Below are 25,224 nucleotides of genomic sequence, written 5' to 3'. Positions count from 1 at the left end.
GCCTGCAGAGCCAAGGTGGATCCATGAATGGGTGTTGTTTTTGGGCAGCCGGGCTGGCCCTGGCACAGGGCAGCGGTCCTCGGCCAGTTGTCCAGGGAAGCGATCCTGGACACCTCGTCCAGCCATTGTCCGCGGGCATCTACTCGCCCAGGAGCACATATGAACTGGGGGAGGGGAAACACATCTGGGAGAAGCACGGGGCCTTCCCCACAGTGCTGACCCCAACCTGGTTTCTCCCCGGGCTATTTTTCATGCCACGTGGATTGAAGACTCACGTGTTGACCTGCCGTGGGAGCACAGGGCTGAGCCTCGGGTTCTCTGCACAGGCTGGAGCAGGGATGAATACAGTCGGTCTCCTCCTGTCCAGAAGACTGAGGAATGGGGCAGAGGCCGTAAGCAAAAGCCCCCAGCTCTGGAAGGGGGAAGGCATTCACGGGGAGCTGGAGGAAAGTGCTACTTCTGTGTTCAGTTAGGCAAAGCTCCAAGGCTGGAAGAAAAACTCAGAAACACAAATTACTGGCTTCCCAAACTGTAGTAGCAGCTGAGGAACCCCTGCCTGACCCTGGCTCAGACCTCCCTCTCCCCTGCTCTCTGCCTTCCCGGCCACAGCGTGGCCCCACCCAGGGGCTTTGGGCTCAGGCCCACGGTCCTGCTTACTGGGCCTGCCCCTTCCCCAATGAGCTCCAAAACAGGGCTGCCACCCCCATCCCCACGGACTGCCTCTAACCTCTGGCTCTTTCCAACAGGTTTACTACTGGGAGGCAGACAGCCAGAACGAAACAGAGAAGATGAAGGTCCTGTTCCTGCCAGAGACTGTGCTGAAGCTGAAGAATCTGACCAGCCACACCCAGTATCTGGTCAGCATCTCTGCCTTCAACGCGGCGGGAGACGGGCCGCAGAGTGACCCCCGGCAGGGACGCACCCATCAGGCCGGTAGGAGCGCAATGTGTTTCCTTCCCCCGGGCTTCCACTGGGCACCCTTCTGCCCCCAAACCTATAGTTGCCCCCAAGCCCAGCTGAAACAGCGGGCCTCACTCTCTGTCCGCACTGCTCTCTGCTCTGCCTGACCTGTAACACACAGCTGTGTGTTGGGTGCCTTCTGGAGAGGCAGGCCTGGGCTCAGTTCATCTCCTTCCCCCAGGGCCTGGCCTCCACCTGCTGTGTCGCGGCCTCCGGTACCCGTGAGAGGGCTGGGAGTGGTGCTTGTTCTCCCTGGGACCCTCTAGGATTGCGGAGGGCAGGCAGACTCTGAGTCCGCACCCAGGCCTCCATCAGGTTCCCTCAGGGAGCTTCTTACTGGGGTCTTGACCCCAGCACGTCCACACCACTGGGAGACCAGCGCCTGTGCACGGAGCCTAGGCCACAGTATCAGGTGCTCCCCGGGTTTCCAGGCCACAGACCACTGGAAGCGGCTCCTGCCACCTTCCTGACTCCTGCTACCAACCAGGCCCAAGAACTCTATGGAGCCGGGGGTCATCCTGCCTGCTGCCCGTCCCCACACACAGAGTGTTTCCAGCCTCATTCTCTCCCACCTCTCAGCTTCCCAAGCAGCCTGGAGAACTTAAGAAGTGGTCAGGAATTCCCAGGGAATGCAGCTGGTCCCGGGGATCTCTGAGAGGTGCTTCGTGTGTGGGACCCAGGAAATGTAAGGCCAGGAGAGCCAGGGACACCTGTCCTGTGCAGGACCATGAGCTCAGCCAGTGAAACCTACCAGGTGCTTCATCTCCTAGAGATGGGGACTCCCGAGCATCACGGGTCCTTCCTGTGAGATGACTGACCAACGGGCAAGGGTGGCTTCCTGAGGGCCTCAGCCAGCAGCCGGGAGGGGCCGCTTCTGGAATCTAAGCTGGGTCACCTGTTACTCCCCAGGGTACCGAGGACTTGGCAGGTCACAGGGTGACTGACGGGAGCACAGCCAGGAAGACATGTGCTGATTTTGGGGATCAGTCTGGACCCCAAAACGCTCCACAGAACCCATGGAAGGGGGCAGGGAGCAGGCTCTGTCCCTGACCCCATGCCTGGCCCTCCTGGCCCACAGGCAGCTTCTCCCGCCCCAAGTGGCTGGCTGGGGCCCCCCTTCCCCAGCCCCAGGGTGGAGCTCCAGAGGGCCCCCCTGAACCCACAGGCAAGGGAGGTGAGGTGGGCAGGGCCTCCAGCGGCCTCATTTGCTGGAACCAAAGCCAGAAGCCATCTGCCTTTCCTTCTGCGTCTGCCTGTCTTATTCCTCTTTACGCCTCTGTCACTGTGTCTCTCAGGCTCCTTTGCATTTAAACCCCGTCATTTTCTCTGCTCTTCTCGGGAGGGTCCCGGTTTCTGATTAATCCTGGGAAGTTCAGAGACGGTCAATAAATCTTTTCATTCCAGAGCGTGGAGACTTACTGAGTTGAAAATAACATCTAATAGCACTTTTATCCTATGCGGAGGCATAGATGTGGATGTAAATGACCAATAAAGCAGCCTGACTGAAAGCCCCTTTATGCTCTGTTCCTCCAGCTCCCGGGACCCCCAGCTTTTTGGCGTTCTCAGAAATAACCTCTACCACGCTTAACGTCTCGTGGGGCGAACCAGCAGCAGCCAACGGCGTCCTACAGGGCTACCGAGTGGTCTACGAGCCCTTAGCACCAGTCCAAGGTGAGGCCTGAGGGGAGCACAGGGATGGCTGGCCTCACTGGGGCACACACGCCACTCCCTAGGCTGACTGTGGGCAGCCTCACCCACAAGAGGCCTGTGAGTCGTGGCAGGGCCGGGACCAGAAGCCCCGCGCCCTGGGCTCCAGAACAGCCCTCTCCCGACTGACTTACAATGAGACACCTTTGACCTTCACCCCTTGATCCAAGTTCTCCTGTTACTGTTGCGTCCCCGTGGGCACCACTTGTTAGGACCACAGGGAGCACAGAGGCCCATCAGCTTCCATGGGCTTCCTAGGAGGGGTGCTGAGCCCCCAGCGTCCTCAGAGGTGTATCTGCTGACACCCTTCACGCCTTCATTTCCTCGAGTCTTTATTAAGCACCTGCTGCATGCCAAGTACTATTCTAGATGCGGGAATCCACAGAGCTGGGGAAGCAGGGGTCCTCACCCAACTGTTTATCAAGATCCTTGCTTCCCTGAGTCCATGAGTCTGTATTCCAGTGAGGAGAGAAGCAATACACCTGCTAATGGTCCGCGATGTGAGGGTGACCAGTATTGGGAGGATCCAGGCACACCGAGCTCCCAGCCCCAGGCGAAGGCCTTCCCAGGGAAGCTCCACTGCTCATGGGCCACTTAGGCTGGGCCCGGGGTCCTGACGCCAAGCCTGAGGAGTGGGGAGGAGGTCACATGAGAACAGCAGGACCGGTCACCAGGGCCGTGTCACCAGGGCCGTGTCACCAGGGCTGAAGCGGCAGGCCCCAAGAGGGTTTAACCCCCGTCATTTTCTCTGCTCTTCTCGGGAGGGTCCCGGCCCCCCTCTGGCTACAACCACAGTCTCAATGCCGTGGAATGAAAAGATTTATTGATCAGCTCCACACTTCCAGGGATCAATCAGCAGAAGCACAGACCCTCCAAGGAGAGCAGAGGAAATACTTGCACACAGAGGAGCCTGAGAGACCCAATGACAAAGGCATAAAGATGAATTTGAGATGGAAAGAGAAGATACAGAAGCTTTGGGGGAGAAGGGGTCGCGGCCCAGCACAGAGGTTCGGGCCCGGGAAGACCAGCGACGCTGCAGCACCTGGCAAGGAGCTTGGAACTGGGGGTCTGGGGGTGAGAAGTGGGGACGGGGCATGCGTGTGTTTGCAGTGGAGACTGCGCACCGCCTAGCAAGGGAAGTGAAGGGAGTAGCCGCGGGCTCGGTCGCTCGCGGGCACAGCCCTGTCCTTGCTGTGTTACTCTCTCTGGCACTGCCGTAATCTCTCGCATACCCCTCGCTCCTCCCCACAAACAGCTGACGTGCTCTCGGAGAGCCCCACAGACTTTGTTCCTCGCCTGCTGTTTGCCCAGCACCGGGCCAGAAAAGGGAGACCAGCCCAGGGCAGGCTCCCCCTGGAAAGACATACAGCCAGACTGTAACCATTACAGATTACTTAATGTCTAGGAGGAAAAAATACAACCAACACATCAAATAATATTGGCACTCCATTTAAAGCCATGATAAAAGTTTCCTTTTAAAATAAGTACGTTCAAGTAAAACAGGGGGTTGATTTGAAGAAAATTTAAGCACGAAATTTTATGTCTTCGAATCTAAAATGCCATTATTGACTATAAAATTCATTGTTATTTTATGAAGTGCTAGGAAAGAAGAAATGCTTGCAGGAAACATCAATCCCAAATCAGAGACACAAAAACATGCAGCGAGAGTCTCACACCGTTGATACACTTTGCTGAATAATCATTGAGGCCGGGCAGGATGTGGCTCGGGAATGGCAGAGGGCACAGCCCTGGCCCCGCGGGGGCTCAGTCACACCTGCTGTGTGCCTTTCAGATCCGGGTGCCTGTCTGGGGACCAAGTGGCCAGGGCGTGGTGGGGGTCAGGGTCCCAGTGGCACAAATCAGAAGGAGCATCTGCATGTGCTCGTAGTGCCTGGACAAAGGGCAGAGAGCCGCTGGACATCGTCCATTCTGTTGCCCAATATTGTGTACACATATGCCCAGGTGTGTACACACATGCACACACAGCATGTGTACCCTAGTGTACCCACGCAAAGGAGAGAGGGTCACCAAGATTCGCGACCTCCTCACCAAGACAGTGAGTCTGCCCGTGCTCCCTCAGATAAGTGGCTTTTCCAAATCAGGGCAGTAATGGGTTTGCAGAATCTCTAGAAACTCCGTGGCAGGCACCCCTCGACCTGGCACCCAGAATGGCTCCCCAAGTGTTGTAAAAGTACTTGCTGTCCAAGCAAGACTACGGCCATTGTCCCCACCTGATCGCGAGCCACGGCAGGCCCTGCTTTTCTGTCCCCCGAGTTCCGCTGTCCCGATGTCCCAGAGTCCCGCTGGCTCTCCATGTACCTGAACCCACAGCCTCGCCTCACCTTCCAGGGAGATGATCGTGCATGTGGTTTCCCTGGTGTGTTCAGGGTTGTGGTCCAGCAAACACAGCAACACGGCATCACTCACATGATGTAGCTAGACACTCCGGTCCCTCGTGCGTGGCTGACCCGTGGCTTCTCCGTGCTCCCTGTAAACACAGCCCCACATGCATGCCCGTCATCGTAGGTGCGATGGTGCAGCGCACTCTACAGACCAGGCTTGTGTGAAGCACCTGCACGCACTGGTCCGAGTCCTCCCGCGGCTGCAGGGTGCAGCGGCCGCTTTTACTCACATCTCCCTAGAACTCGGGCTTCGAGCCCTTGAGATGGCCACCCAGGGCTACAGGGGGGTATTGCGAACTCGCAAGGAGTTTGAACTGGGGCAGGCTGGTTCGAGAGCCACCATGATGGGGAAACCTCTGGAACGCCTGTACTTCTGCAAGTAAACATGCATGAAGGCTGCAGAGAGGAGCGTACCAAGTGGTCATCAAAGTGTCTCCTGGCCATCTGTGGCGCTTGCCCTTCTCCCTCGAGTGACAACACGTGGAGTCACTTGGAAGCACCGTTTCGCCTCTTCCCACAAGTAATAAGACTGTGGGTCACCAGCATCGTCTCTTCTGTGTTAGGAGGGCTGGTTCCGCCCACCTGGATCTTCCTGGCCTTGGGCAGTGAGCGTGATCCACTCTGAAGTCAGGGCAGGAGGAGAGTTTGGCAGCTCATGCATTTCTCCAGCATCTTGGGGCTCACGGCTTCCTCGGATCCCTGGGGCACTCGAGAGCAAACCGTCCAGACTCCCAAACTTGAACCACGTTGGTGGCTCAGTCACATCCCAGACTCCGTGATTCCTGCTCCGTCGCGTGGCTGGTCCAGGCCTGGGGCTGGTGATGGGAAACACTGAAGCTGCCACTGAGCTCCAGGCTTTCCGCAAGTCAGAGCACCCTCCATTTCAACTGCAGAACCCATCGTGAAACAGCCCTAACCCCCGCTCCAGCCGGGGGTGAGGCCAGCCACGGACCCCCCATGTCCTACCCCCGTCCTCTGGCTTCCCTGGCCCCCAGCCAACGGGCTCTTGCTGAGGAGCAGAGCTCACCACCCTGGTTGACCCTGTGATCTTCTGGGGTGCCCCTGCTCTGCTCCTCACTAACATCAGTGTCACTGTGAGCCTGCCTGGTCGGATGGCATCTGCCAGAATCCCTGGCTTGGCCAGACCACAGCCACCAGTCCTGGCAGAGAACACTGGCCAGGAAAGGGCAGAGCCTCGCCCGTGACCTCTCTCTAGCCTTAGGCCCTTTGGGGCATTTTGACCTGGGGCTGGCGAGGGGCAAGGGGAACTTCAGTTGCTCATGGGACGGTGTGTGTCGTTATATAGTGAAAAGGACCAGATGCTCAGAGACGAGGCCAGAGGGGCTGAACAGAAGGCAGTGATGGCAAACACACAGCTCGGCGTCCCGTGCCTTGCTGAGGTCAGGCTGCCCTGCACCTCAGGCAGGCTCCTGTGGCCCTCACTGTCCCACTTCCATACCGAGCTCTGTCTCTCCTGGGTGCAGGCAGGAGTCGGGGGCTCCTCTTGTGGCTCCAGGAAGTCTTCATTGGGTCCCCTCCCCTAGGGCAGCAGCTGGTCAAACTGCTCCATGTGCAGGGCCCTAGAGTGGGGGTCTCCTGGAGAAACCCAACCCCTGTTGCCCTCACGCTGGATCCAGATTTCCAACAGGAAATCAAGAAAATAGCAGGTGGGTCTCTGAACTGTTTGTGGTTCTTCCCGATGCCCCAGAGATGGAGCGGCCAATATAGTGAAAACCTCAGGCATCTTTCCTGGAGGGCTAGAGTCCTATGAACTCTGCGGGAATGCTGGCCCTCTTGCAAAGATCGCAGAAGACATGACGTGTGAGTTTATACACGTCTGTGCCATCAAGAATGGGGGACGCTGTGAAATGGTGATGTCGAGTAGTGGTGGTTCTACTGACTGCTTTTCCTGCCTCCTGGCCCAGGCGCTGGGTAGTGCCTGGGATTCACGCAGGCAAACTCACCAGCCCGGGCCAAGGCGGCAGAAAGCCCAGTAGCCTCCCCCTGCCAGTGGGCCCCGGGGGTCACTCCATCGAGAAGATGGGCCCGCCTCATCCTGCCTCCCCAGGGCCAGTCCCATGGTCATGGTGGGGAGCACCAAGCCACGCAGAGCCTGAGTCATGTTCTTGGGGAACGGATTTTATGGCAGAGCTACTTTTATGTTTCTTTTTAATGTTTTAAACGGTAGTATTTTATGTGATTGCACCCCAGGGCTTTGTAGTGCAGGGCACGGTTTAAAAATTGACTAAATAAATAAGATTCTGACATCGTTGAGATGCAGGGGAGGTCGGACCAGCTCTACCACCTAGTGGGATGGAATTCACAAAATCTGCACATGGCTTTGTTTCTGCTCTGGGGAAAAGGAAGGCATTTGTTAATTAAAAAGAGGGGAAGTGCTATGCAGAATAACTTTATATCCAAGAAGATCCCACACATTTGCAATGATGGTCATTGTGCAAACTGTCATCCCGAAACCCCTTTCTTGAGCCATGCAAGGTGAGGAGGGCAGCCTCTCAGGGCAGAAATGGCCCAGAAACCTCAGATTCAGAGGTCACTCAAACATGGTAAGAATCATTCTGAAAGAGTCTGGAAGAGACTCATTTAGCTGAATCAATGTTCTGTACAAGGCATGGTGTGAAAACAGTGAAACTGCCAGAAGGTATTGGGACAACTGTAGGACAAGAGACATTGGCTTTGATGACTTTGAAGGGTGAACCCGTTTTGTAATAAAGAACACACTTCGTGGGGCTCTTCTGAGTTCAAGGCTACACGTGGATGAAGGGTGGGGATAGGACCAGCCATCCACACAGAGGGCAGGCCCGGCCACAGCCACCCTGGACGGTCCGTTTGCTCTCCTGGCCAGCTCTCCTGGCTAATGTCAGAGCAGGGTGCCCTTTCGTCCTCCCCCAGGGACGCCCCATCGACACACATGGGGTGAAAATTCTCAGAAATCCTGGCCTTGGAGCTTACGAGACTTTTTTTGAACACGTCATCTTCAAACTGGTTTAACCAGGGAGCCCCATTTCTGTCCTGGAAAACGCTGCAATCATATAATTTTCACTATGCGTCTTCCTCCCCAAATGTTAAATCTTGATTTTCTCATGACACAGAATACAGCCAACAACACGTTCACTTCATTTATGTCCGCGACCTGTTGTCTGTCTGTCCTCCTAGCTCGATCAGGGCTTCGATATTTGGTATGGTGGTCTTTCTTCATCCTTGCTTCCAAGTCCAAGGACCAAGTTCTCACTTGTGGCTGGGGGGCCTTTAGGCCACAGGTTGGCCAGCCCAGTCGGGCTGGAGACCCCTCTTAGGGGGTCTCTTAGGGGGTCCGTGCTCTCTTCTCCAGAATTGGGAAGCTCTGGGTCACCAAAATAAGCAACACAGAGCCTGTGCGGCGCAGAGTCCGTGGGGAGGGGAACCTGACTGGGGCATGAGGGGAACCTCTCACGGGGGAGGGGAGCCTCCCCGGCACAAGATGGGACTTGTGGGCCACCTCCCTGCGTCGCCCCATGAGGCTGGTTCTTCCCTTTGCTAGCACCACTTATCAGCCTTGAACTCTAATTACACTTATCTGTGCTGAAAATTGGCCATTACCACCACTTAAACTCCTCCTAATTGTAAGAAATCCTTCCTTTGCAAGTAGGGGCCACCGTCACTGTTGTCACGGCAACATGGGTGGAACTCCTGGCGCTTCTGACTCCAGACACCCCTCCTCCCCCGCGCCTTTGCTCTCTCTCTGTGGTTGCAGGAGTGAGCAAGGTGGTGACAGTGGACGTGAAGGGGAACTGGCGCCGCTGGCTGAAGGTGCGCGATCTCACCAAGGGAGTCACCTACTTCTTCCGCGTGCAGGCGCGGACCATCGCCTACGGGCCCGAGCTGCAAGCCAACGTCACAGCCGGGCCAGCGGAGGGTAAGTGGAGCTCCGCCCAGGGCCCCTTGTCCACTGCCGTGCCAGATGGGCCCGTCCTCACAGCAGCCCCGGTGGTGGTGGCCCACCAAGAGCAACAGAAACACAGAGGTCTTTCGGCAGCAGGTTATCTTCAAAAGCTCCTGCCAGCACCAACCTCTCCAGATGGACTTGTTAAACAGAGATGAGCAAATTCCTAGGTCTTAAACACGTAATGTTCAGGGCTATTTTCTGGAAAGCCTTGGAAAGAACAAGTGAATTTTTTAAAGGTTTATTTATTTACTTTTGTTGGAGGCAGAGGCAGAGGGAGAGGGAGAAACCCAAGCTGACTCCCCACTGAGCATGGAGCCTAACTCAGGCCTCGAACTCATGACCCTGAGATCATGAACTGAGCCAAAAGCAAAAGCCCACCCAGTTGTGCCACCAGGCACCCCCAAAATGAGTGAATTTTGGAAATAAGATATACAAAAGAAGTGTGAAGTCTTCACATCGTGCAAAGAAGCCCCATAGCTTCCCACTTAAACGATTCTGGCCTTTGCTTGCATTCTCAGCAGGGCGAGGGTGACAGGATCTAGGTTCACGGCAGGCCCACCACATGCCAGGCACAGTCCTAGGCCTGTTGCATGGCTTGTCTCTGTTCACATCTGGCCCACCACTGGCCCCATGTGAGGCCACTGTAGCCTTCCCACATCTGGGATGAGCAGAGTGTGACCGGGCAAGGCTAAGCCATCTGCCTGGAGAAGCAGACAGAGCCTGGACAGGGCAGGCACCATCTGGGGCATGAGGAGCCCCCCGAGTGCCAATCTCCACCCTCCCCTGTCTCTTTTACCCCACAGGCTCCCCAGGGTCCCCCAGAGATGTCTTGGTCACCAAGTCAGCCTCCGAACTGACCCTGCAGTGGACCGAGGGGAACGCAGGCAGGACGCCCACCACCGGCTACGTCATCGAGGCCAGGCCCTCAGGTAAGGGGTGGGGCCGGGACACCTGTCAAGGTGGACGCCTGAGAGTCCGAGCCCTCGGCTTCCTCACAGCCTTTTCCTAACAACACAGACATGAGGGGACCTTGATGAAATGCTAGGCACGTCTCTCCCTCTGCTCCGTCACCTCGTGGGCATGAGAGTCTCCGTGTTTCGCCACAGCGTGCGTCCCTAGAGGCGTGGTCATTGTCATCCTCAGAAACACACACGTACAAACTTGGGGACAATTGCATACGCTTCCTGTTCGCGGTGGGAATCCAAGAGTGTTTCCAGGGGCTCATCTCGGGCTCTGCATCTTTGCACCCAGTTGAGCCCCACTCCTTTGTGATCACAGTGAAGCCCACAAGTCATGTGTCCCATCTTTAGGCTCCTGAAAATGAGGTCTAAGGTCTATTCCCTGCCCTGTCCGCCCTAAGGGTTTTCGCTCCCTCCCTCCCAGCAAGCGGTAATAACGAAGCACGGACATTATTGGAAAATCCGTCTCTGCTGCGCTGAGCCAGTCCTTAGTCCTTGGAGCTAGGGGGTGTCACCAAACACAAAGAACACAGAGCACGTCCAGTGACCTTCAGAGGGCGGCACATTTAATCGTATCTGAGCATGAAAACCCATGGTGTGCCAGGGCTGCCAGCAGAAAGCTCACCGCCGGAGCCCGCCCACGGCGCTGGGCATCGCTATAGTAGGATGTTTCAAGAAGCCGTCGGACTGAGAGGGAAGGTCCGCAGGGTCACATTCATCCCTGTGTCAGACTGCCGGACAAACTGCTTCTGAGAGATGACTAGCCGCAAGCCCCTCCCAGAAAGTCCTAAGTAGAAAATCTGGTGCCTGAGACCAAAACAGCATCCTTTAAGGGCGATGTGAAAAATTCTTTGGCTCAAGCACTTGCATGTTCAGCGCGTCCACCCAAGGGGTCCTGGGAGCTTGTATTGAACAAGGCACTTGGTCTGTTCTGGAAGCAGGGGTCTCAAATCGGTGATGGGCCTTCTGCATCCACTGGGCCCCCTACCGGCCTGTCGCTCTGAAAGGAGGCAGCCCCGAGAGTGGACAGCAGGTGCCCCGCTGAGGACATGTGATTCCCGAGCACTTTCTGAGACTTCAAGACCTTCAAACACGGGCCCAGTGAGGTCTGGGCCCAGCCGAGAGCCATGGGGGCCGCACCTACCCCAAGGAAGCAACTCGACGCTTTCCTCCCCGAATCTGGGGAGAGCATTCATTGCAAAGGTAGCTTTGTGAGCTTTCAGGCCCAGCAAGGGGCTCCTGAGAATTCCTGAGACCCGTGGACACCACTGACCCCTAACTGAAATCCAGTTTGTCCTTGCCTCGTGAGCACAGGTGTGTTCACTTATTCCGGCTGCCAGAGCCCCGGGGCCCACACTGGGCAGAGGTCCTGCCTCTGTCTGGAGGCTGGGCAGGCGAGGGCAGGGCATGGCGGGGGCGGGGGGGTCCTCTGAGGCCGTGAGGGAGTGTCTCTTCCATCCTGTCTCCCGGCTTCAGGTGGTTTGCTCTCAGTCTAGGTCATTCTTTGCCTCGTGGAGGCCTCACCCCCATGCCTGCCTTCTCCCTGGGCGCCCTTCTATCCCCGTGCCCGGCTGTCTCCTTTTAATGAGGACACCGGTCATACCGGGTTAGGCACCCCCCCAAGACCTCGTCTTGACTAATTATATCTGCAAAGACCCTATTTCGGAATAAAGGCACATGCTGGGACATTGGGGATCAGAACTTGAGCACGTGAGTTTTGGGGGGACACCATTCAACCCCCCCCCACAGTAGGTAAGAAACCACAGGCATAGCTGAAGAGCCTGCGGAATTGGCAGCAACAGAAGTCACGCTGCTTCCCACCCCATCCCGGCCTCGCAGGCGCCTCACAGCATGGCTTCCCTCGTCGTCTGAACACTGCCCAGACCTCATCACCCAGCGTGGCCCTGGCATTACAGTGCCCCCCAAAATCCAGGCCTGTGTACCCGCCTTCCAGAGAACCACGTAGCCCAACAGGTCACCCAACAAAAACCACCCATGACCCACATGGTCCGCAGTCCAGGGAGACGGTGCTGCCGGGAACCTTCGGTCACCTCTAGGTACTTACAAGCATTAACAGCATAACTGGCTTCCCTTCATGTTTTATGCAACTAAAGCCATTCCGAGAAGGTGTCCCTTCAGAGTCAGCAGGCTGCCAATGGAATCTCTGGCCCGAGAAAATGTGAGAGGCCTTGCACTAGAGGACACACAAACACAGCGGACCCCTGCCAACTCCCCTCCTTCTGCCGAGGGATTGCTCCCTGACTAGAATGTTAGGACCATCCCCCTGCCAACCCCCGCTGAAACAGTGGCTGTGACAGGACCTCAGTGGGGTCCCTGGGGTGACGGGAATGCTCCATGTCTGGGCTGTGTCAGCAAGACGATCCTGTTGGCGGACTCCAGAGAGAGGACACATGGTTTCTCTCTGCATGATTTCCCGTAACTGCATGCGGTTCTGTTTACAATTATCTCAAAATGTAAAGCTCAGCTTAAGATTTTAAAAATACATATATATAAACACACGTGTATCCCACGATGATGTCCTAAGGAGTCAAGGGCAACAGCACATCTTTGGAAAGGGCATCTCCGGGTCAGAGGTCAGCGTGGGGAATGGACCACGTCAGCAGCCAGACATGGCTACATGGGCTCAGAATCCTAGCAGAGGAGAGCATATTCTGGCATCTTCTGAGCAAAAGGGAGGTTTTGATTCTCAGGCTTCTCATGGGGTTAGCATAACTTCCATCTACCCTAAAGAAGGAAGCAGGTGGCCTGTTGGAAGGAGCACAGCTTTGGGCAGTCTGCACAGTGGTGTGAAGAGCCAACCAGGACGCGGGGCTAGGTCTCGCACTGAGCCTCGCTCCCTGAGGGCCTTGGCCGGGTGGACACCTCCAGAGATCCGCAGGACCCTGAGCTCCGTCAGTTGGTGCCACAATGAGGAAACCGACCCCCGGGGACCACGATGCAAAAGGAGGCTGACCTGTGAGATGCTGTCTTGTTCCATGAGCGCTGAAGATTTCACTTCTGCTCTCTTCTGCCCAATTTCCCCTTTTGTACCGTGGACCGAACCAGAGCGGCCTCGGGGTTCGCCATCTCCCCACAGAGGGGTGCCTCCTCCCTCCCATGACAGAGGCCAGCAGCAACTCAGAGGCAAATGAAATGCTTTTATGGATTGTCAATATTTAAACACCTTGCTGGTGCCTTAGGGCTTTGGATCTCAGCTGTCATCTATTACAGGCCTCATTACACAAAACATTAAATGCTCTATCTTATTTTCTCCACCGAAGCTCTCTGGCAAGACTTTCTCCAGGCAGGGGAGTGATTTTCGAGGGGAGTAGGGATCTGGGAGATGGGCCCAGGTTGCCATGAGGAGGACTTATTTTTGATGGAGTCCACCTGGCCCCCGCGGGTCCCTGCCACCAAGTGTCTGGAGAGCCCGAGTCACTTGTCTGCTGGGTCTGCCATCTCCCCACCCAGGCAAGTCTCCGCCTTGCACCAGGGAGACAGGCAGCTCATCAGCTTAGTGGCTGGTGCCACGAGGCGCCCAGCGGGCTGGGGCAGGCAGGGGCAGGTGGCAACACAGCCTCTTCCTCTCCTGCACTGTCACGGTAACCGCTGCAAATTCCGCGGGGTCGCCCCACTGCCCACTTGACAGCAGCTAGGAGATTAGCGTCTTGGGCCAGAACGCGGACTCTCTCCTTCCCGGGAAGGACAGTCAGTGAGCGCACGGAGCCAGGGACAGCCTTGTGAAAGAGGCCCGTCTAGGGTTGTGCTACGTTTCCTCCGAGTCCGTGTCGCAAAGTTCCCCGGAAGGCCATGGAAGCTGTGCAGTGGGCTTATGCAGATGATTTATTTACACAAATTATCCCAAGGCATTTTATTGTGTAGCTCACGAAACCAAATTTACATATTTACACAATAGACTGGAATGGCACTAAAGGAGCTATAAATATATTTTCCTCTCCGAGGCAGCCGTGAAATTCAAGTTTAGGACCGACCCGGCACAGGCAGCGCTTTTTCACGAACAGGGTGGTTAGCCCGGAGCAGAGAGCTGGCCCGCCAGAGGACAGGCCCCTGGTCCCGGGCCCTGATCGCACCCCACCACCCCCACACACACACCTGTCTGCGTCTCCCCGCTCTTTTTGTTCATGTTCCATCTTTGGCGCTGGTTCAGCATCTGTTCCGGCTGAACAAAGAAGAAATTCAGCCTTATTCCAAAGGTTTAAAACCGATGGAAATCCCCAAGTCAGCAAATGTGGCAAGCGGGAGGCCGGCGGGCGGCTGCCGCTGATCCAACCTCCCCGGCCCGGCGCTCCCTCCTGTCCTCCTGCCCGGTGCCGGCCTCCTTCTGGGCATAGGTACCCTTTGCTTCTAGACCTTCATCTCATTTTATCTCCTGCCTTCAACCAGATCAGATAAAAGGTGATTTTTTTTTTCTTTTTTCCTCAAAGGTATTTAGCCTCATGTTTGAACCCCACTGCTTCAGTTAGATTTCGAACGGAGACTGACCACTGACACAGAGAGAAAAGGCAGTGTTTAAGAAATAAATAGCTGACAGGCCTCCCTTTGCTCCGGGCTGCGGGCTGACAGTCACGTTGCTGGTTGCGTGAGTTAGTGGAACCAGAAATCTGGGGCCCGTGAGTGACAGTTTCATTCAGCATGGAGACCCTGTTTAATTGTCCATGAAATCAAACTTTTGTGGGGGCCTGGCGTCTGTCTGAGTACCGGCAGCACACAGCTCGGTTCCGGGCGTTGGAGGGGTAAATTGAGCGGCCCGCCGATGTGCCTGAGCTGGGCTCCATCTCAATTGAGAAGAGAGGTGTTCATGTTTCCAGGTTTATTAGGACATTATCTGGGAGCAGATGTGCCTCTTGCTGCCGGGCGGAGGGGAGGCGGGGGCCACAGGATGAGAAGGGACACGTTCTGTCTGCTGTAGGCAGGTGGGCTCCGAGGCGGCCAAAGCTATTAGGTGGGAAAAGGGCTCTTTCTTTCTTTCTTTCTTTTTTAAGATTTTATTTCTTTCTTTGAGAGAGAGAAAGAGAGCACAAGCAGAGGGAGGGGCAGAGGCAGAGGGAGAAGCAGACTCTGCCGAGCAGGGAACCTGACACCGGACTCGATCCCAGGACCCTGGAATCATGACCTGAGCCGAAGGCAGATGCTTAACCATCTGAGCGACCCAGGCGCCCCAAAAATGTTCTTTCTTTAAGGACCTTTACTATCAGCCTCTCCGCCTGTTTAGGGCACAGAGAAGGCCGTGAAGGCAGCAAGGACAAAGCAAAGAGTTCACATTCCTTAAAGAAACACGTGACCGCTGAGGAGCCAGACTGTGTGTGCGCCTCCCTTGAGGCCGGTGGGACTTGGGGTGCGTGACCAATGGGATCCCCATAGGAACTCTTGCAAGGTTCATTATGCAGCAGTGTCCCACGCACTTACCTTGCCGGGGGCGGGGGTGGTAGCGAGAGTCCGGGCAGGTGCTCCCTCAGGCGTCCAGGAATGGGGAGGGAGGACTGGCACCACACAAACGTGATTTGGGCTCGCTCCCCGCCCTGGACCCCCCTCCCACAGACATCAGGAGGTGTCCGCCTGAAGGCCAGCCAGGACATTCAGAGCCCTGTGCCAGCCGGGGACTCTGCACCAGACACCTGGCAGTCAGGGAAGCGGCTTTGGAAGACACTTCTGCTCTTCTCTTCTGGCCCATCCTGAGTTTCCCAGGAACGTGATGGAGGAGCTGTCCGAATGGGGAGGGAAAGCCAGGCTGGGGTCCCCTGAGCGTCCCGGCACGGGGCAGCCTCACCTGGGGTCCGGAGGCTTGCTGAGTCAGATCCCCAGAGCGGCCTGTAGTCTGTGCAAAGACATGCACGCCTCCCACGTGTTGGTTGAGATGGGAATCCAGCGCTGGGGATTATCCCAGTGCGTGGAAAATCAGTTGCACAAACCTCATTATAGCTAATAGTTCTGTAATGTTATTTTCCCCCTAATTTGTAGAGATACTTTTCTCCATCATTGATTTATTGAGATATTTAACGGCATAATACAAATGAGAAAAGCAATCCACGGCGGAAACAGAGTGGACGCGTCAACAGCTGGCCGACTTTCCTTACCCACTCAGGACCACGATGGAAATGTTAGTGTAGATAGATCACCCGGTGAATTACAAGCGATGGCCAAAATGCCGAATGCGCTAATTTTGGCAAGGAAAAATTAAGCAAAATAAAAACGAGGACATTTTCTTCTGTTAGCTCAGGAGGAAATTCTCTTGCTATGACTCTCCCTCCCCCAACATTTTTCAGTGTAAACGGATCACTAAATAAATTGTTCTGCATTGAGATTCTCTATCAATATTTTAAATGTTTTTTTTTTTGAAAAATGCATGCAATTCCTGGAGCTATGACAGAACACTTAAAATAAAATGTGGCTTTTAGGTGATGGCAGAGGAAGGGGAAATAATTTTTTTTTCTTCGGTAGCAGGAAAGCATTACAGAAACATTAATGCAAAAGACACTCAGGGAACCCACTCCAGAAGAGTTCAGACCCACTCAGAACAGTCTGAGAATACCTCTCACGCTTAGCCCCTTCATTGCAATGGTTTAAGCAACATTCATTTAAAAGAGCCTATTTTTCTTCTCTTTAGTTTCTTGAGTAGCATAAAACAGTCTACTCTTTTATTTTATTTTTTTTTCTAAGATTCTATTTATTTGAGAGAGAGAGGGAGAGGCAGTATGGGGGCAGAGGGAGAGAGAGAATCTCAAGCAGACTCCACACTGAGTGCAGAGACTGACGGGGCTCGATCCCACAAGCCTGAGATCATGACCTGAGCTGAAATCAGTAGTTGGATGCTCAACTGACTAAGCCGCCCACGCACCCCTGTCAGTCTTTTTAGAGGAAAAACACTGCCCAATTCAGTCCACATTTAAAGCCCTTAGAATAGTGGCTTACTCATAGTAAGTGCAAATAAAATGGGGTGGGCATTCACTAGAAGCCTGCTTGTGCTAGGTCCTGCAAAGGACTATGGAGATACGTAGATGGATGGATGGATAGACAGATGGTGGAAGAAAGGAAGGAAGGAAGGAAGGAAAGAATAAATGGCTGGGCGGGGAGGTGGATGGACAGATGGGTGGTGGACGGATGGGAAGATAATCACATCAATAGGTATTTATGGAACTCGTGAAAACCTCGAGGGCCCAATGATGCTTCCACTGGTGGAAGCAAGCATCTCTTGCTGGAGGATGGGCGTGAGGTCAAGAAGAGTCTGAAAGGGAAGAATGACCTTGTTTAGCTGCGTCCACCCCTGCCCTTGAACTTAACGAATTGCTCATCTAAACAGAAATCTCACCTGATTCCCCGATGGTGGAACAAGGCAAAGAGTGAGAACTTCAGTATCTGTGGAACGATCACGTGCGTGGATGGGAAGCAGCAGAGCAGGGGGCGGGGCCCCGGGGGCTCCCAAGGCACAGGGAGTGGCTTGTGGAGAGAAAATGCACTCTCTGCCCCCATTACTCCCCGATCATTCTTGTGCAGAACATCTGAATGAACATCTTAGACAGCCATCATTCCATGTGCAAACCTCAACCCGTTAGGGCCAGAACGGGGAGACTTGAAGCTATGGCTTGCCATTTTGACATTATTAGTGGTAATGGGTACCTTGGTGAGAAATGAGTGTAACTGTGAATATTTAGAAACAAATAATCATTGCGCTCTCTTTCTGCCTCTGCAGAGGTTTGTGCCTTTAAAATCTCATTCACATCTGTTCCTTCATTAACCTGTGGCGGTAAGGACTTAATCGGTGCAAACTCTAAATCCTATGCAAATATGGACTTGTACACTAGCAATTTTCTTTCTGTGTGCCGTTGGGCTAATCCACTTGAGCATATCTGGTGTTCCGAGGCGCGTGATAAGGTTGATGCCAGATAACCCTCAGCTCCCCGGAAAGCTGTCTGTGCGTGAGCACGCATATTCAAGCGCGCCTCTCCTCGCCAGATCTTCTGCTCTTTTTAAAAAGATCACATACCTGTGCCTGTAAAAGAAATTATAATTCATAAAGGATCAGCACTTCAAATGAACATTTTGGGCTCGGAGCCCACTTTTTACCAAAGCACCTCCTTCGAGATTGGGTTTATATATACGCAGGCCATGCACAGTTTCCCCTATGTATCGCACTGTTAGAAGCACTTTACGGATAGAACCTTGTTTAACCCTCCAAACCGATCTACGATGTAGATGCCTTTGTTGTCACTATTCTGCAGTTGAGGCCCAGAGAGGTTGGGCGCTCCACCTAAGGTCACACAGATGAGGCATGTTAGGGCCAGGCTTGGCACACACACTTTCTAGACTCTAGTCCTCTTTCAGCCACAGTGCTGTGCTTTCTATGAGGTTTTGATGACCGACACCGCTGATCACGTTCCCTTGGCCCTGTTGGGAGATGCCTACAATCTAGAGTCCGATCTACTGGCTTCCTGTCTTTCTGCATCTTCACTTTCTGGCTTTAATGTCAACTTTATGAATGTTTTCCCATGTGTCAGGGTTTAGATAAATTCAATATGTTTATTGTGGCAAAAAATACATAAGATAAAATTCACCGTTGTGACCCCTTGTAAGTGCGGGGTTCAGTGGCATTGAGAATATGCACTCTAATGTGCAGACATCACCACCATCCGTCTCCGGAACTTCTGCATCTTCCCAAACTGAGACTCTGTCCTCCTGAACCCATAACTCCTCCCCTCTCCCAGCCCCTGGCCCCTGGCCCCGCCATCCACTCTCTGTGTCTGTGATTTTGACACGTTCGGGGGCCTCCTATAAATGGGGGTCTCACAGTGTTCATCCTTCTGCATCCGGCTTCTTTCACAGAGCATCACGTCCTCCAGGTACACCCGTGTTGGGGCCGGTACCAGCATTCCCTTCCTTTTTAAGGCTGAATGCTATTCCATGGTGCAGACGGACCACATTGTTTATCTATTCATCTGTTGACAGATGCTTGGTTGCTGCCACCTTTTGACTATTGTTAATAATGCCATGAACGGGGGCGCCTGGGTGGCTCAGTGGGTTAAGCCGCTGCCTTCGGCTCAGGTCATGATCTCAGGGTCCTGGGATCGAGTCCCGCATCGGGCTCTCTGCTCGGCAGGGAGCCTGCTTCCTTCTCTCTCTCTCTGCCTGCCTCTCAGTGTACTTGTAATTTCTCTCTGTCAAATAAATAAATAAGAAAGAAAATGGGTTAAGAAATTAAAAAAAAAATAATGCCATGAACGTGGGCGTGCAAGTGTTCAGAATTCAGTATGTGTTTGTCTCATTTGCGCTCATATTCGGTAGCATCGGGGCAGAGATGAAAAAAGCAAGCTGGGGTCCGGGCAGGTCAGATGCTGCAGCCAGTCCAACGGATGAGCAAAGTGGAGGGCACCTCTCAGGGGGTTTGGTGTGCGCCGGCAGGGCAGAGTCCCGAAGGTGAACAAGGACAGCCCCTGACCCCCCGCATCTCTATGCCGGTTGTCCTGAGCACCTTTCCTCCCAATGAGCCGGTGACATGTCTGCCCACAGCCTCACCGCGCTCACAGCTGGCTGGTAAAGACACTGTCGTGTAGTTTTCTCTCTGGGCCTCTGGTGGGATTGTCATCTCCAGTTAGGATGGGGGCGGCAGGTGCTCCAAAGAACCCAGAACCCTGGCTCGGGTGTGCGGGACGGCAGGAGACTGATGGGCAGGCTGGCCAGGGAGGCGGGATCCTGGGGCCGGGAGGGACCACGACCAGCCAGAAGGGAGCCAGAAACCCTCAACAGAAGATGACATAAGTCAGAAACCAGAGGGAGGCCTGGAGTCTGATGGGATCCGATGGGATCCGACGGCAGGGAGAACGTTCAGCAACACGCCACTGTGCACCAGCCTGCAGCTGCAGCAGAGCCTGTGCACGAGGAGAGGGCTGGCCCCCTCCCTGCCTGCGGCCCCCGGCCGCGCACCCCACCTCTGGCTCTCATGTCACGGGGGCTCCGTTGGTGAGGGCGGCAGGGAGCTCACAGCGGCGCATCGGAAGCAGAAAAAGAGCACCCCTCCCCTCTCCCCTTGTGTCATCTCTGCAGATGAAGGCCTCTGGGACGTGTTCGCGAAGGACATCCCCCGAGGCGCCACGTCCTACACTGTCAGCCTGGACAAGCTCAGGCAGGGAGTGACCTACGAGTTCCGGGTGGTGGCCGTGAACCAGGCGGGCTATGGGGAGCCCAGCAGCCCCTCCACGGCCGTGTCAGGTAGGGAGCCCTGTCCAAGCAGGGGACACTCTGGGTACAGTTCTTCCCTTGGAGGGGGTGGGGAGGGCTGGGAGCCGTGGTGCAAAGAAAGAGGACAGCGCCCCGCGCCGTGCAGGTACCAGCAGCACAGGCCCAGCCTGGAGAACACGGTACTGGGGGAGCGGGCGCCACCGGGCCCCTGACTGTCCTCACCAGGCTGCGTTTAAGCAAGTCTTAATTTCTGTTTCATTTTTTCCTAATCAAAGACCCAGGCCAGAGTCGGAGCAGTCAGCCTGAGCTAAGCACTGTCCTGTCTATCCATCCATCCAGGGGAAGGCAGCCCCCAGCCCCTCCCGTCAGCTGAATGCTCCTTACTGGGCAGGCTTGGGCAAAGTCCCGGCAGCTACGGGGAGGGCTGGGGTGTCTTAGCACCTGACCCAGGTGTGTCTGATCCAGGCCTCCCCTGAGACTGCTGAGGGGCCCATGTGCCTCCCGGGCCAGTCACCAACCGGTACAAAGACCCCCAGGCTCCACTCTGGGTGGAAGAGGCAAGGTTTCTTTCCCAGAGCTCATGGGGTGCTGATGACAGACTAGCTGCCCTCGCCAGCCCTATGGCAAGGGGTGTAACAGATGCGGGGAAATCAGGAAGGGCTTCTCAGAAGAGGGAGCATGTGTCTGGCTGGAGAAGAGTGCATGGGGGTGAGGCCACAGGGGAAGAGAGCAGCAGAGACAAAGTCCTCGTCGTGAGACAACAGGCAAGGAGGGGAGCAGAGGCCAGCTTCTGCCCCGCCTGCACCTGGCGTTCCTGGGGTTGCCTGGAGGACGATCCTGCAGAGACCCCATCCAACCCAGTGGTGATGCCGCCTGGGGCTCTACTGTTGATCTGCCAGGCAGCTGGAGGGATTGCAGGGAGCAGCGCGGAGGCGATTAGAAAGGGAGCTGGCAACCCACCGCAGGCAGGGGACAGGCTGGGCGTGCAGTTGTGGAGGAGGCAGGGAGCAGGTGCGGCTCAGGCAAGGGGGCAGGCGAGGCCAGAAACCACATGGGGTGTTCCTGGGACCAAGAGAAACACATTGTTCTTCCCCAGCCTCTAGATTCGTTCAAGATGCTGACTGCTCTTGTTTAAACTGAAAATACCTTCTGTCCCTCTTTGCCATGACCTTGGAGGGAGCACAGTACCTGCGGGCAGTCTCGGAGCCACGAGTCCTCGCGGATCGTGGCGGGGTCTGCCAAGAGAAGCCCCAGCACGCCATGGGCTTCCGTAGCAGTAAGATGTAGCAAAATCAAAATCTTCTCATTTCCATCACTTTCTTATGAAAGATTTAACATGCCCTCCAGAAGAGAGACTAGAATAAGGACACCCTGGGCACCCCTCACCCCAGTCGAGCAAGTCAAGGTTTGCCCCTCTTGGTTCCTTTGTGGAACCCAGGTAAAGCAATTCAAAATGCACAGAGCCTTTCATTGCACACACACACAGCCAGGGGCAAAGGCTCCTTCCTGCAGGAGAACACAAGCCCCTCGCCCTTCTGTTCATGGAGCCCATGGCCGGGCTGTCCTCTGAAGCCCACTGCACGCCCTTGCCAACTGCGGCTGCCAGTGGGACAGTGGTCAGCTTCCTCCATCCTTCAGGGCAGCAGCCCTGACCGCAGATCTGTGGGGTCTTGCCCCAGGGGCCAGGAGTAGGGTCTTGTGGGCACCCAGGCCTTTCTTTTCCACACCCACCTGGGTGGCCATTTGGAATTTGTTGGCTCATTATACAGAGTAATTAATGTGCAACCTGAAAACCACTGATATATTTTGGATTCAGAATGCTGTCGTGTCCCAGGAAGCCCTGCACCGTTGCATTACCCAAAGGCAGCTCCCCGCTCTTGTCCCCAGTGTGCACAGTCTTTACCCAACCGGTGAGAGATTTAACGTAAGGCAGAAGCGTCTTCTGGGGGCTTCAGCAGCTGGGAGGCGGACAAGGGCTTCCTATTCTGTTGATCTGGTGCCTCCCAGCCAGCTCCCCTGCAGGGGGCTTGTGGAAGGCACCAGCGGGACCCCAGGGCCATCCGGCATCTCCCAAGCAGCGAGTCCCATGTCTCTGTTCTTAGTAAACAGAATAAAACATGAGTAGGAAGGGTGTCCTCCTTCAAAGCAACTTTTAAGTGAAACTATTTGTTTCTCAAAAAATGTTTCCCAAGACGGGGGCCAGTGGTTCTGCTCAGTTTTGCAGGAGGCAGGAAATACAGCACAGCACAGGCCTTGGGGAGTCCCGTGGTGGCAGAGGCCTGCAGAGAGGGCTTGCAATCAGCAGTGTTCGTGCAGGTGTAGACGGAATCCGCCTTGGGTGGGAGCAAGAAGGAGTCAGCTCATGGGGTTCACGGGCTTGGACTGAGCCCCAAGGCTCATATGGGCCACACTGAAGACTTTCAGGAAGGGATGCTTTGTTTCCATCGAGGAAGATCTCTCTGATGACAGTGTGTGGCTGAATGGTTGGGGGGGATGTCAGGAGGAGGGGAAGCCTCCAGAAGGGGCTATAGGGTAGCGGCCGTCGTAGAGAGGGGTAAGGGGCCCCAGGGGCCATCTGGGAGGGAAGCCTGAGCACTGAGGATCAGAGACATCCAGGCTCGCTGGTCCTTCCTCCGTTTCCCCCGGACAACATCCATAAGCAGATAAAATCGGGGGATATGGCGTGAAGCATGGTGTGGACGGGCAAGGACAGGGAGAGCTCTGGGACAGGGTGGCAAGGGTGCCCGAGGGGCCCCAGCCGATTCCCACAGAGAAGGAGCTTGTGTCTGGGAAACCAGCCCACCTGCCGCCCCTCTCCACCCCCACCCCGCCCACCCCAGCAGGGGGCGGAGTTCATCTTCCCGACACTGCCTTCTTCCCCAGCCCCGGGCCACCGCGAACTGGTGGCAGCAGTGTCCATCCCGTGTGACCGTGTGCTCCTGTGCCCCTCAGCTCAAGTGGAAACCCCGTTCTATCAGGAGTGGTGGTTCCTGCTGGTGATGGCCCTTTCCAGCCTGATCGTCATCCTGCTGCTGGTGTTTGCCCTGGTCTTGCACGGACAGAACCGGAGATACAGGAGCTGCAGCACAGGTGGGGCGTCTGCCTTGTCACCCCCCCCCGCCCCGCCCCCCACCCCACCTCTAGAAGAGCCCATGCACTCAGGAGCCAAAATGTTCGCATCTTCTCTGCTTCAATCCGGGATCCGGGTGAGGGCTTTGCATTTTGTCTGCCTGTGGGTGACCAAGGCCGGGCCTCAGATTTCCTCTGGGAGGCAGCTCTGGGCAGCAGGCAAGCGCCCTCGACCCTTGAGGCCCAGGTTCGCATCCTGGCTCCGCCCCACAATGAGCCTTGTGTCTTGGATCCTCTCCATCTCGTGGGTGGATGGGACTCCCTGAGACTGTTCCCTCACCCACACCATTGCCCAAACGCAACAGGATTTTCGAATAGGACACACAGAGCATCGAACAGATGACTCACCGTACCTCTCAGTATCATGAGCCCAGTGAGCCCAGGCGCGTCTCAGAAATGCTGGTGTGGCTCCCGGACCCATATGTGGAAACACACAACGGAGTGCAGCCGTAGACCCACAGAGCATGTACCGCACCTTACATCCCACGTTCCGGTTCTAAACCCTCTGACGCCCGGCTCACCTTTGCTTCCCCAAGCATAAGCTCCATGGCTGGCATACAGTAGGTGCTTAATAAGTGTTTGTTGCTGCATGAGCCACCCCGAATCAGAGAAATGGACAAATGAATATGGGGCAAAGCTGGAACATGGCAAAGCTGGACCCATTTATGGGAAGGTCAGGAACAAGGCAAATGAGTGGAAGTTTCTAGAAGACAGAACAATGGTTTCTCCTGGCAGAGAAGTATCAATAGAGAAGGGCCGTGAGGGAACCCCTCAGGTTTCTGAGAGTGCTCTGCTCTGACTCTCTATGTGGATGGTGGTTCTACCCGCAACCCGGAGACTTAAGATTAGTACACTCCGTGTGTTCTGCTCTCCTCAATTTTTTAAAAAACTCTCATAATCATCTGTGAGACCTGTTTTTTCCACCAGCAGACTGTGACTGGGCTCTGGATGGTGATGCGTTCCCCCCCACCACACACACACACAACTGTAGCTGGGCCACGCATGGGACCAGCTCTGTGACATCACCGCAGCGGAGGACGGGTCCCATGGCTGGACCCGTCTGTCTTTGCTTCTTAGGAAGTTGGATCCCTGATGGGGTCCTCCCACAGACGAGTGGGTGCCTCATCCCCCAGACGGGTGAGCCACTGGGCTGAATAGCTACCCCCCTGCCCCCGCCCCCCTGCACCACCCCTCACTGCTCCTGAAGGGTTAAAAGAACCAGGCGCTTCGCCATTTGCTTTCCTAACGTTAAGCAATTCATTCCTCCAAGAAAGGATTTATTTTTTTCTGTATAAATTCACTTCTAACAAGTGTTCGTAAATCAGACTTTATTCCTATGGGATTTACTATGTATGAACGGCATGTCATTTTACTGAGTTAATGCTATTACAGAACCCTGCGTCTGGTGCATAGAAAATCTCCCTGCTTTTCCCTCTCCTTCTGCATCTCGAAAACCGGCCTGAAAAGACAGATCTGACCTGCAGCTTCTGATACTCAGCCTTACCCTGGAGTATTAATTTAACATCATAATTGAAGCCTGGGGGAAAAAAAAAAAATAAAAGATACCGTACTCATCTACTGGAATGTCTGCTTTGCTGCCGGGAGCCATGCAGAACCCAGACCTTTGCAGTTACGGCCTGGACCCCCCCCTCCCGCTTGCTCCCCTCACAACCCCCTTCTCACGGGACTTCCTTTCTGAGGGCGGTTTTCTCCTGCTCGCCCTCTCACCCGCCCACATCCCACTGGCCAGCAGCTCCGTCCTCCCTCTGCCTGTGTTCTGTCAGTTTCCTCTGCTGCGAGCACGTCAAGCATCTGGGCCCGTCCAGGGGCGCTGGGTTCACAGCAGAGAGGGCGCCATGGGGTTTTAGGGAACCTGGAGTCCTTCCGGAGAATAGTGGGAGATAAATTGGAGAGGTCCCCAATTCCACGAGCC

At 55.2% G+C, this 25,224-nt stretch overlaps 1 protein-coding gene across 3 annotated transcripts in view; it reads left to right on the top strand.

The window, feature by feature from the left end:
• The window catches only part of SDK1 (sidekick cell adhesion molecule 1), an 883,892-nt gene that overhangs the window by 844,517 nt on the left and 14,151 nt on the right, over nt 1-25,224 (top strand). For 2 of the 3 annotated variants that reach the window (XM_045075163.1, XM_045075162.1), the window contains 6 exons: nt 747-933; nt 2,494-2,631; nt 8,821-8,982; nt 9,816-9,941; nt 20,028-20,192; nt 23,115-23,252. In XM_045075163.1, the coding sequence (XP_044931098.1) occupies nt 747-933; nt 2,494-2,631; nt 8,821-8,982; nt 9,816-9,941; nt 20,028-20,192; nt 23,115-23,252 (916 nt within the window). Of the gene's footprint in view, nt 1-746; nt 934-2,493; nt 2,632-8,820; nt 8,983-9,815; nt 9,942-15,950; nt 16,283-20,027; nt 20,193-23,114; nt 23,253-25,224 lie in introns of those variants that run through there. The other variant, XM_045075164.1, reaches the window with a different exon arrangement.

Source organism: Mustela putorius, unplaced genomic scaffold (genome assembly GCF_011764305.1).
Source record: "Mustela putorius furo isolate JIRA1106 unplaced genomic scaffold, ASM1176430v1.1 tig00000139_pilon_pilon_pilon, whole genome shotgun sequence".
Classification (NCBI taxonomy): Eukaryota; Metazoa; Chordata; class Mammalia; order Carnivora; family Mustelidae; genus Mustela; species Mustela putorius.
Note: the sequence above shows the minus strand (reverse complement) of the source record. Positions and strands in the feature narration are given on the sequence as shown.